Below are 12,169 nucleotides of genomic sequence, written 5' to 3' on the forward strand. Positions count from 1 at the left end.
TGTTCCGTACGCGAAAATTTGTAGACTTTATCAACAAACGGTTTGACTCGGTGCCAAAGTATGCCCGCCTTTGTGTTGACGGGCAAATGTGCAGCACAAAAATGAAGCACCACTTGCGTCAGTACATGCCAAATAAGCCGCACAAGTGGGGCAAAAAACTATTTGTATTGTGCGATTCATTTGGATACGCATAGCGCTTTGCGATCTTCAGCGGTGCAGGTGACAATGTGGTCTTACCGGGTCATCCAGATCATGGTGCGTCGGCCAACATTGTAGTGCGCTTAACACAAACCGTAGAAGGATTTAAGAATCACATCACTTACTTCGATTATTTTTATACATCTCTGCCTTTAATGGTTTAGCAAGAGCTATAGGTATTTATAGTCTTGGCACGGTGCGAGGAAACCGTATCCCCAATTACAAGCTACCACACGATATTGCCATCAACAAGTGGCCAAGTTTTTCGACTGAGTACGTTGGGTCCTCATATGGTGTCGACATAACCAATATACAGAAAGCCCGTTCGCTTTTTGTCCACCTATGTGGGTGTATAGACTAACCCTCGTGAAGTAACTGCAAAGGCTGCTCGTTTTGAAAGAAAAACTAAGCGACACATTTCAATTGATTGTTTCCAAATTGTGCATGAGTATAACGCTAACATGGGCGGAGTAGATCTCATAGACGACCTAATGGGACGCTATCATATCAGAGCCAAAACTAGAAATGCCGCAACACGAATTTTTTATCACCTAATTGATATGGCAGCCACCAACGCCTATATTTTACACAGACGTATCCAAACAGAAAACGAAAGCCAAGACAAATTACTCGCACTCCCAGACTTTCGCGAAAAACTAGCCGCAGGGCTGGTGACATATAAAAACAAAAACTTACCGGGTCGTCCAATCAATACGAAAAATGCATCTTCACCGCGATGTGATGTGTAGATATATCTGGAACCCATAGTCCTTGTAGTAGAAATCCTCGATCCTCAATAATTCTTGTTATAGTTGATATCCATAATCTTCAATAATTCTTGTTTCGACCACATAAAGTATATATATTCTTGATCAGCATCAATAGCCGAGTCCATCTAGCCATGTCCGTCTGTCCGTCTGTCCGTTTCTATGCGAACTAGTCCCTCAGTTTTAAAGCTATCGCGATAAAACTTTCCCAAAACTCTTCTTTCTATTGCAGGTAGTACATATGTCGGAACGAGCCGGATCGGACCACTATATCTTATGGCTGCCATAGGAATAATTAAAAAAATAATAGAAAAAACTTTATAGAAAGTAGGCTTTTTGATTTTTGACAATGAAAAAACAATATTTTAGGTAGGCATACCTGCAAGGGTATATAAACTTCGGCTGGCCGAAGTTAACTTCCTTTCTTGTTTTGTTAAAGTTCGTTTTATAGACCAACAGGTCATTTCGTTATTTATCGCAATTATTAATTCAATTCTGGCTTAAGCTTAAGTGTCATTGCTGGGCAGTTAGCAGTAGCGGGGAAATATGTTGACCGTGGTGATCTGCATATATTTACCACGCTGGCAACCAATTAAATCAAAGCACAGCCCCTTAAGGCGGAGAGATGCCAATATTCTTATAGACTACTTCTTGGCCATTAGTTCTATGTAAATATTCGCTGTTTAAGCAAACAGTGTGCAGTGTGCGCGACATATACATAAATCATATTTAAGTAAGTCGGCCTGTGGCTCAGTTGTCTGCTGGGGTGATCATATTACACAGGCCGACAAAATGTGACATGGGTCGATGTCCAGGCCTGCCACCATTTTATTTCGATAAATGAGGCTTTTCTAAGCATAAGTTGCCACTACGCCTATAGCACAGGCCGACAAAATGTGACATGGGTCGGTGTCCAGGCCTGCCACCATTTTATTTCGATAAATGAGGCATTTCTAAGCATAAGTTTCCACTACGTCTATAGTCCATCAGCTCTGGTATTTGCGGTATCTTTAAAATAAGAAAATCACAAATTTTCATCGTCTTTTGGGATATATTTTCAAGAGTGGTCAACCAATTTTGGTAATCTTTTCGGAATTAAATAGTTACATGTCTCTTTTATACGGTCGTTTTGGAAAATACAATCTAACTCAACCACACGTGGACGTGGGCGCATTCAAAATTTTAAAGTCACAGCAAAGTTTAAAAATCTTCATTTGTGAACAGCGTTTAAAAATTAAATAAAAATATTTTCTTCTACAATGCATTTTTGATCCAAAGACACCTTATGTCCTTAATTTTTAAGACACTCATCAGGTTTTTGTGAATTTTTTTGGAATTTTTAAAATTGTTTTTCTTACTTCCTTCACAGTGACGATTCACAAACAGTGCCCAAACCTGTCACAATTTTATATTTCATAATTCTAAACGATCTAAGTAGTTTTGCTTTGAGTATAAGCACATGAGCGTAGCCTACTAATCTTTGGGGGCTGAAATGCTTGAAGCGTAATCCCCCTCCAGCTTTTAACTTACGCCCATGTATAAATATTTGTAGAGCAAGGGTTACTTGTGCTCAAAAATAGTTATGCGTTACGTGAAATAGTGACAGGTTTGGGCACTGTTTGTGAATCGTCACTGTGAAGGAAGTAAGACAAACAATTTTAAAAACTCCAAAACAATTCACAAAAACCTGATGAGTGTCTTAAAAATTAAGGACATAAGGTGTCTTTGGATCAAAAATGCATTGTAGAAGAAAATATTTTTATTTAATTTTTAAACGCTGTTCACAAATGAAGATTTTTAAACTTTGCTGTGACTTTAAAATTTTGAATGCGCCCACCTCCTTGTGTGGGTGAGATAGGTGGAATTTTCCACAACGACCGTATAAAAGAGACATGTAACTATTTAATTCCGAAAAGATTACCAAAGTTGGTTGACCACTCTTGAAGATATATCCCAAAAGACGATGAAAATTTGTGATTTTCTTATTTTAAAGACACCGCAAATACCAGAGCTGATGGACTAAAGGCGTAGTGGCAACTTATGCTTAGAAAAGCCTCATTTATCGAAATAAAATGGTGGCAAGCCTGGACACCGACCCATGTCACATTTTGTCGGCCTGTGTAGTCCATCAGCTCTGGTATTTGCGGTATCTTTAATTTAAGAAAATCACAAATTTTCTTCGGCTTTTGGGATATATAAATGCATAGTAGAAGAAAATATTTTTATTTAATTTTTAAACGCTGTTCACAAATGAAGATTTTTAAACTTTGCTGTGACTTTAAAATTTTGAATGCGCCCACCTCCTCTTGTGGTTGAGTTAGATTGAATTTTCCAAAACGATCGTATAAAAGAGACATGTAACTATTTAATTCCGAAAAGATTACCAAAATTGGTTGACCACTCTTAAAGATATATCCCAAAAGCCGAAGAAAATTGGTGATTTTCTTAAAGTAAAGATACCGCAAATACCAGAGCTGATGGACTATAGGCATAGTGGCAACTTATGCTTAGAAAAGCCTCATTTATCGAAATAAAATGGTGGCAGGCCTGGACACCGACCCATGTCACATTTTGTCGGCCTGTGTTACCAATGCACTTGAAAATGTGCTGGCCGTTGGACTTTTGTGAATTTATATTTTAACGTTATTAATGTACAGTATGTACCCGATATGTGCACATACTACACCAGTCTCCATCCGTCAGGGCTAAACAAGAAATTCACCATTTATGCAGTCTCCACTCTTTCATCGACCTCTTCAGCATGACCACATCCAATATCGGACTTGCGATTTGGCCAGCTAAACCATTTCGCACAATGTTTGGATCGAAACAGTGGAAAAAGATGTTGCAAGCACTGTAAAATTTCACAAACGCAACGCATAATATGCACCAGTATACTCGTAGAGCCCTTTTTTTTACCAATTCAAAAAACAGTTCGAGTAAATCTGCTCACAAAAATTTTCAAAGTGAATAGCTCAGCTCCTAAATTTTTACAATCAGTTGACTCGTTCGAAAACAAAAGGCTCGAGTAGCTCAGTTTTTCGACCGGAGCTGAAAAAACCTTTTTTTTTTATTTTGTTTTAATTTGGATAAAGGATTTTTGTGGCTTTTTATGCAACCGCAATATCTTAAGATCAACTCGATTTAATATGTTGTCCTCTTCAATAATTATCTTTTTTAAAAATTAAAAAATAATGAAACGTTTCTCCACCCAAAAATCGCTAAAAATTAATAGCTACCGTCGATGGACCGCAATTTTTTTTAACAGTTTGCCAAAAAAAAATTGCTTGTGGACCATAGTTTTATTGTAACCGTCTCTATTTTTTGTTGATTTTTAAGAAATTGCGGTCCACCGAGGATAATTATTTTGCTGCTTCTACTAGTGAATAATAAAACGTTTCTCCCCCCAAGAATCGCTAAAAAAAAATTACCCTCTATGGACGGCGATTTGTTACATCTACCAAGTGTGACAGCATCATCCGATGAAGACAACAATCAATTATGCCGTGGAAGACGCTTAGCATGCAGTAAAGTTTCACGTAACCGTCGGCACGCGCCGGATGCAGAAACAAGAAGATGACACCTATGGTGAACAGGTGGATGCACTTGCGTGGCCTGATTTAAATACCGCTGACACACGGAAATTGGACACTTTGCAGGTGGATGCACCGGCGTTGCACTCTAACTTCACCATGTGGGAGTTCAAGCTGGGTGCATTGATGAGAAATAATTCTGGATGGAACGTGAATTTTAATAGGAACGATGGAATTCACCTCTTACCGATCTTAGTCTCGAAAACCCTTTATAAAGGGCCGCATCTGCAAAGGAAGGATCAGAAAAAGAATCGGCCTAAAAGTGAACCGTGAACCTAAAAGTAAAAAGTGCTAAGTTAACAGGATAGAAGAGGCAGGATCCCAGGAAAGGCATAAGAACATAATCCTGACCACTGAGGACATTTTTAGTCTTCTTGGAAAAAGGACGAAGCCAATCCTGACAATAGTCCTGCCAAAAAGGACTAAAGGATCCAGGAACAAGAAAGACAAAAAAAAGCAATATATAGTTGGTCCTGGCTAAACATATGCAATATGGGAGGAAAGTGCTCTAAGGCCGACAACGACTCAGCTAACGTTGTCAACAATGTTCAATTAGTTGATCACTCAGAACAGATTGATAAACTATACAACGTCCTGATCATTATTGCTGTCCTTTTGCTCCTTAATGTGGCTATAAATGCATATGTACTGCACAAGCGCAATTTATATTATTTCTTATTTATATATATTTGTGCATATAAAGTATACATAATGTTAACTACGAAAGTTATTGCTAAAGCTTATGAGAAGGATTCAGATTTCAATTGTCGATCCGAATATGTTTTAATGAAATGATCACTTCCAATTACTGTTAATGAATTCAAATAAAATATATGGAATATCTAGATTTTTCTCCGAGTAACCATTGCACTAACACTCAGAAAGCGATTGTTATATCTACCCTTCCGTTTACCAAGGTATATTCTGTCATTGAAGTTGGTAATTGCTCGTAAATAATAAGTTCCGGGAATCAAATATTTACTTTCATAGATTATTTTAAAGAATATTATCTTAATAGGAAGTGTAAGCCCGTACTACGGAATATAATTTTATTTTGAAATTTTATTATTAAGTACTCTTAAATACTTATACTTTTAAATTATGGTAGGTAGGTAGAAGTGGTGAGGTCCTCTCTGAGGACCTCCAAGTAGAGCTGAGCTCCGTTTTGATCCACACCCTCGTAAATTGTTGTCTTCGCGTTCTCTTCAGTATCAGCCTGCGTCATTTAGAAAACCTAGGATTGCAGTTATCCTCTGCTTTCCTATTTCTCCCAATGATTCCAGCTGATACGCCCCGAAGTATCTCGCCCTGATATGGTTTAGTGCTGTGCAATGACACATCATGTGCTCAGGTGTCTCCTGTGTGTCTGTTTCCTTACAGCTTCTGCAATTAGCGTTGTACGGGAGCCCCATCTTCATGGCTTGCGTGCCAATGGCCCAATGGCTTGTGATGAGTGCCGCGATCCTTCTAATATCCCTTTTGCTTTTGGTTATTAGCTCTCGAGTTCTCTTGCTATTGATGGTTGGCCAGCAGAGTTTTGATCTCCTGAAACCCTGCTTTTCCGACCAACTTTTACTAGCTTATGTTTTGTAGTGTTCGTGAATCCTTGCTTGGACTGTATTTAGGGATCCAGGTAGACTAGTTGTATAGGAGTCGTCTGCCGACCCCATTCGTGCAAGTTCATCCGCCTTTTCGTTTCCTGGTATGTCGTTGTGCCCTGGCACCCATGTTATCTGTACATGATTGTTTGTTGCTAGTACACTCAGAAAAAAAATCGCCCTGAATTTTAGAAAATCGCCATACTTTTTAAGCCAAAGGCAGCTCGCCTTGATTTTTAGAAAAAATATTTCTAAAAATAAGAAAAAAAATTTCTTAAAATTAGGGTTAGTTTTTGCAAAATTGAATAAGAAGAAGAAAACAAAATCGGGGAATCAGGAGTTATGCAGACTCCACCCCGTTTCTCAACTTATTTTTCTCTCTTTTATTTAAACAAATGGATGACGTCACGATGTTTCTACACAAACACACTTTTTAATCTTAAATTGTAACTGAAATTATTATATTATTTAATAATGATAATCATAAAAATCAAATAACTTACTATCTTGAGAAAAACATTTTGGTCGCTCGTGGGAATCGAACCCCTTACCTCACAGTTGGCAGTCAAACACTCTACTAGCTGTGCCAGGGAAGCATCACCAGAGGCGCTGTACAAAGTACATTCTCATTCTGTTCTCTTGGGTTTTAGGTTTATTCTCTTTGTTGCGGGAGTTCGAAAAGTTCCAGCGCCGCCAAGAATACTGAAGCTTACGTAGTTTCCAATAATATTTATTAGCGCAAGCACTTCAATGCGAAGCAATTCAAATCGAGCATTTGGCGAGCACTTAAATTTCCTGTAGGTTACAATATTAGGTTAGGGTTTCTAACTTAGGTTCACAATTCTTACTTACTTGCTTACTTCCCGTGCCAAATCAGAAAAGAGTGAAAACTTTACATGTGCTAACTTCCAGGAATCTAATGGTGGGCACCTTTCCCATACATTATATCGATCTCCCCTATCGGCCTTAATATCGATAGTATACGTCCTAGTGTTAGAAATGTCCCGCCGAACTAGTTCTTATAATCTATCGCAACACTCCCCGCCGGTATATTCCTACTGGATTCTACCCCATTAGACTCGATAGATAGAGCTGCGAGCTTCGTGGCTGGTCTCACGTATACTCCAGAGATCGTCTTCACTGTAGCGCTCCTCACTTGTCCATCTGCGCTGAGCTTCACGCTCAAGATACGCCCTTTAGGCCAGCTGGATCTGGGGTTGCCGGGGTCGCAGACGTAAACAATGTCACCTGCTTCTAGCGATTTGCTATCGTGACACCATTTCCCACTTTTCGTGATCACCGGCAGGTATTCCACTAGCCACGGCTTCCAGAACATATCCGCAAGCTGCTGCGATATCATCCAGCTCCTTTTGAGCAGCATTCCTTCGACAGTAGGTTCCTTAGCCGGCTTACTTCCACTTGAACTCCCGAGTTCACTATCATTTCTACTTCCATTAGCGCCCCGCGAAGCAACTCGTCCGAGGGTCGTGCGCTTAATACTAGGATGTAGGTGAGCGGCCGAGAGTTCACTATCATTTCTACTTCCATTAGCGCCCCGCGAAGCAACTCGTCTGAGGGTCGTGCGCTTGATAGAATGGAGTATAGAGCCACCTTCACTGATCGCACCAAGCGCTCCCAAGCCCCACCCATGTGGGGCGATGCAGGAGGGATGAACTTCCACTTCATCTCAGGGCCGGTAAACTCACGTTCCAGCTGAACCTTGTCCAGCACGTCCAGTGCCCTCCGGAGTTCGGTATTAGCCCCTTGGAAGTTGGTGCCGTTGTCGTTCCACAGTTCCACGGGCCTGCCACGCCGAGCTATGAAGTTGCGCACTGCTAGAATACAAGAGTCGGCTGTTAGGAAATACGCTACCTCCAAGTGTATGGCTCTCGTAGAGAGGCAAGTGAACAACACTCCGTATCTTTTTTCCGAGCTTCGCCTGACCGTAACCAGAAGAGGTCCAAAATAATCCACTCCTGTGTAACTGAACGGACGATGGAATGCAGCCAGCCTTGGATATGGGAGTTCTGCCATCCGAGGTGGCCTGGGTGCTGCCTGCCTATTCTTACATATTCGACAGGATCGATGTAAGCGTGCAACGGTTGGCCTCAACTTGGGGATCCAGAAACTCTGTCGGAGCTCGTTGATCAGGGTCTCGTGGTTGGCATGCAGAAGATTTTCGTGTAGCTCCGCAATGATAAGCTGGGTGATGGGACTACTGCTTGGTAGGACCACTCTATCCTTACCGCTTCCCATCTTTGTGCGCTCTTGAAGTCGTAACACACCGTTACCGTCGAGGTACGGCCCCAATTTATACAAGGAACTTTTCCTCGTCAGAGGTCGACCCATGCGCAGCAATGCCAGCTCGTCCTGGTAGTGCTCGGCCTGCGCATCTAACCATAGGATACTTTCTGCCTTTAAAAGATCCTCTTGGGTAGTCGAGTCTTCAACTTGTTTGGCTGTCAGCCCCTTTGCTTTCCAGCGTCGTAGGCTCCAGATCACTTTCGCCATACTCTGGTCCAAGAAGAAAATCTCAACGGGTCGATAAGCTGTGCATGACTTACGCTTTCGTTCCATGCGCATACTCCAATAAACTGCACCTTTAGTTCGGCATCAGGTTCATCGGTTTTTTGGACTGATTCAGTTGGCCAGCCTTCTGATTCCTGCCATAGGATTTTTGGCCCATTTAGCCATCGGCTTCCGCTGCTGAAGTCCGGGTCCACTTTGTAGCTTCGTCTGCTACATTTTGGGAAGTTGGAACCCAGCGCCAGTCCTCCTGCTTTGTGGTATCTAATATTTCGCCTACCCGAAACACCACAAATTGCTTGTACTTCCTCTGATCCGAGCGCAGCCAGCTCAGCACTGTTCTCGAATCGGTCCAGAATATCCGTTTGCAAATCTGCATGGTAAGTGACATTTCCACTTCATATGCCAGCCTGGCACCAAGAGTAGCGCCCATGAGTTCCAGACGTGGGATAGATACCAGCCTCAGCGGAGCCACCTTTGTTTTGCTGCCCAGCAAGCAGCAGTGGATAGTGGGTCCAAATTTGATTCGTAGATAACACACGGCTGCGAATCCACTTTCGCTGGCATCTACAAAGGTGTGCATATCCACCTGGTGCCCCGACAGCTGTTTAGGCATATAGCACCTGTGGATGCACAATTCCTCGATATTGGGAATGTGATGAATCCATCGCTTCCATTTGATCCATTCTGCTTCCAGTATAGGGTCGTCCCACTGACATCCAGACCGCCAAATCTCCTGAAACATGGTTTTGGCGTACATCACGAAGAATGAAATGAGTCCAAGCGGGTCGTATATGGACATCATCATGCTAAGAAACTCCCGCTTGGTGGGGCGGCGTTTCCCTTGCAGCACTTCCCCTTGCTTGTATCGTGGCGATACGCGATACCTGATCATATCTTCCTTTGTATCCCACCACATGCCAAGAACGTTCTCTGAACACTTGTCAGCGTTTTCATCCAGTTGTACCATCGCACCCTTCTCTTGTCCTAGTGCCTCCAGGACTGTTCGGGAGTTGGAAACCCAATTTCGTTTGTGGAATCCCGCTTGAGAAAGTATATGGTGCACGGTTCTGGCCAAGTTACTTGCCTCTTCTTCTGTGTCAACAATATCCAGCATGTCGTCTACATAGTGATTCTCAAGAATGCACTTCACGGCACTCGGATACTGCTTCTCGAATTCACTGGCATTTCGGTTCTTCACAAATTGCGCGCAGCTTGGGGAGCAACTTGCCCCGAAGGTCATTACTTGCATAACGTAGTTCTCCCGCTTTTGCGTTTCCGGGTCTATGAATATGAAGCGTTGATACCTTTGATCTTCTGCGCGTATTCTCACCTGGTGAAACATTTCCGCAATGTTCCCTTCAGCAGTAGAGAGTTAAGTGAAATTCCCTCGCTTCTTGCGGCTGCATCCCACACAATGCGAAGCTTTCCCGGCTTATTAACGTTGACTACGGGGAATATTGGCAGATACCAGTAAGGGCTTTCAACTGCTTCTGTTTGTGAGATTGGTCTTGCATATCCTTTCCGTACGTACTCGTCTAGTTGTCGTCGCACCTCGCTAGCCAGGTCTGGTTGACGCAACAGCTTCTGATTAAGACAATGTGCTCGCTTGAGGGCGGTGGGCAGACTATCGGGTAGATCACTATCCTTATGCCTCCACAACAGGCTGGACTCAAACCGTCCTTCGACGCGCATCGTATTTGCCTCCAATTGCCGTACGGCCAGAAGATCGTCATCAGATTGGGATTTACACTCCGCTCCGTAACCCACTTCCTGTTCCGACCACAGGTGTTGTCGGAGAAGTCGCAGAATCTCTTTATTGTTGTCCTCCTCACAAGCACATATCTGGAATACATGATATCTTCTGATTTCCGCATCCGTAGAAGACGTTGTTCCACTGCCTTTAACCGTCCAGCCTAGTCGGGTCTTCTCTGCGATGGGTTCCTCCAGACTGCCTTCCCTTGTGCGGAGGGCGCGTCCAAGACCGCAGTTGTTAGGACCGATCAGCAGTCTCGGTTGGGCTCCGGCGTAGCCTCCTAGTGGTAAGTGTCTTAGGTGCTTGTACTTGTTCTTCAGATGGTCGACATCCAACGTTTGCACCGGGAGACCAAGTGCTTTGACAGACTGAACATCTCTCAAATTGTATACCTTGGTCATGCCGGCACCCGAGATTTGAAGATCCACTCTAACGGATTCGTCTTCGTAGCGATGCATCCCTGCGGTCCACTGCATACAGAGAGGCTGTCGTTATCCCTTCACTCCTAGGGCCGCCAACAGGGGTTCATCAATCAGGGTGAGAGAAGATCCGTCGTCTAAAAAGGCGTGTGTGTTAACTTGATTCCCATTGGAGTAAAGTGTCACTGGTACGACGCGAAACAGCACAGCAGCTGCTGCGTCTTGACGATGAGCATTACAGTTAGCCTGAACACCTTCACGGCTCTCCCGATGTAGCAATGGGTGGTGCTTCTGCTGACACCCTTCTAAGCTGCAAGACTGCGGAACGCAGTCTGCGTGTAGCATTAGGCACATTTGCCGTCCAACTGAGGTCAGCCCGCTCCGCTGCGGACCTCGACAGAAGCTCCCTTCGCCTCTGCAGTAGTTGCTGCCTCAGTTTTAGAATGTGGTCCTCTTCTTCTAACAACGTCAACTCCTCGCGCAGGTGCAGTGCTTCCCTCTTCGATGTAGGGGCTCCATCCGCTCCTTGCTCGTCCGGGTCTCCACCTTGAGGGGTTGTGTTGTATTCCTTTGAAGGAACCGTTTCCTCGAGCTTTCCTGATCTGAACGTCATGTGATTCTGCTCGTGGGCATCAGCCTCGCACGCTGCGCAGATCCAACCTACTCCGTCTACCCTTTCCTCGGCGCAACCTGGGTGGCACATGCTTTCTCATTCGCTGCCATTGCAGGCAAGTGTGACATCCTCGTTCGCTATTTGACATAGGGAACATTTAAAAGCATGGCTTTCCTCGCCACTGGGTTCGGTAGATTGATCCGTGACGTATGTAGCACGCCTCAGAGCACCGCTCTGGGGAAATTTCACCATAAAAGAAATTTAAGAATGTTGCGGGAGTTCGAAAAGTTCCAGCGCCGCCAAGAATACTGAAGCTTACGTAGTTTCCAATAATATTTAATTCAAATCGAGCATTTGGCGAGCACTTAAATTTCCTGTAGGTTACAATATTAGGTTAGGGTTTCTAACTTAGGTTCACAATTCTTACTTTTAGTCCGCTTACTTCCCGTGCCAAATCAGAAAAGAGTGAAAACTTTACATGTGCTAACTTCCAGGAATCTAATGGTGGGCACCTTTCCCATACATTATATCGATCTCCCCTATCGGCCTTAATATCGATAGATAGATACGTCCTAGTGTTAGAAATGTCCCGCCGAACTAGTTCTTTTAATCTATCGCAACACTCTTATTTATCCATTATGTGTGTGTTAGTTTACCTGAATCCATATTTGTATAAAATTATACATATTAATGCGCCAA

At 43.2% G+C, this 12,169-nt stretch overlaps 2 protein-coding genes across 2 annotated transcripts; both read right to left on the reverse strand.

Annotated features, from left to right (window-relative positions):
* Positions 1–7,512: 7,512 nt before the first annotated feature.
* On the reverse strand, positions 7,513–8,667 carry LOC138914938 (uncharacterized). The gene has a single exon (XM_070219647.1). It carries the CDS (start codon positions 8,665–8,667, stop codon positions 7,513–7,515), a length of 1,155 nt encoding a protein of 384 aa, XP_070075748.1.
* A 175-nt stretch (positions 8,668–8,842) lies between these two features.
* On the reverse strand, positions 8,843–10,896 carry LOC138914939 (uncharacterized). The gene is made up of 2 exons (XM_070219648.1): positions 10,026–10,896; positions 8,843–9,966 (listed from the first exon to the last, which is right to left on the reverse strand). Exons 1-2 carry the CDS (start codon positions 10,894–10,896, stop codon positions 8,843–8,845), a joined length of 1,995 nt encoding a protein of 664 aa, XP_070075749.1.
* Positions 10,897–12,169: the final 1,273 nt, after the last annotated feature.

This window comes from Drosophila takahashii, chromosome 2L, assembly GCF_030179915.1.
Source record: "Drosophila takahashii strain IR98-3 E-12201 chromosome 2L, DtakHiC1v2, whole genome shotgun sequence".
NCBI lineage: Eukaryota > Metazoa > Arthropoda > Insecta > Diptera > Drosophilidae > Drosophila > Drosophila takahashii.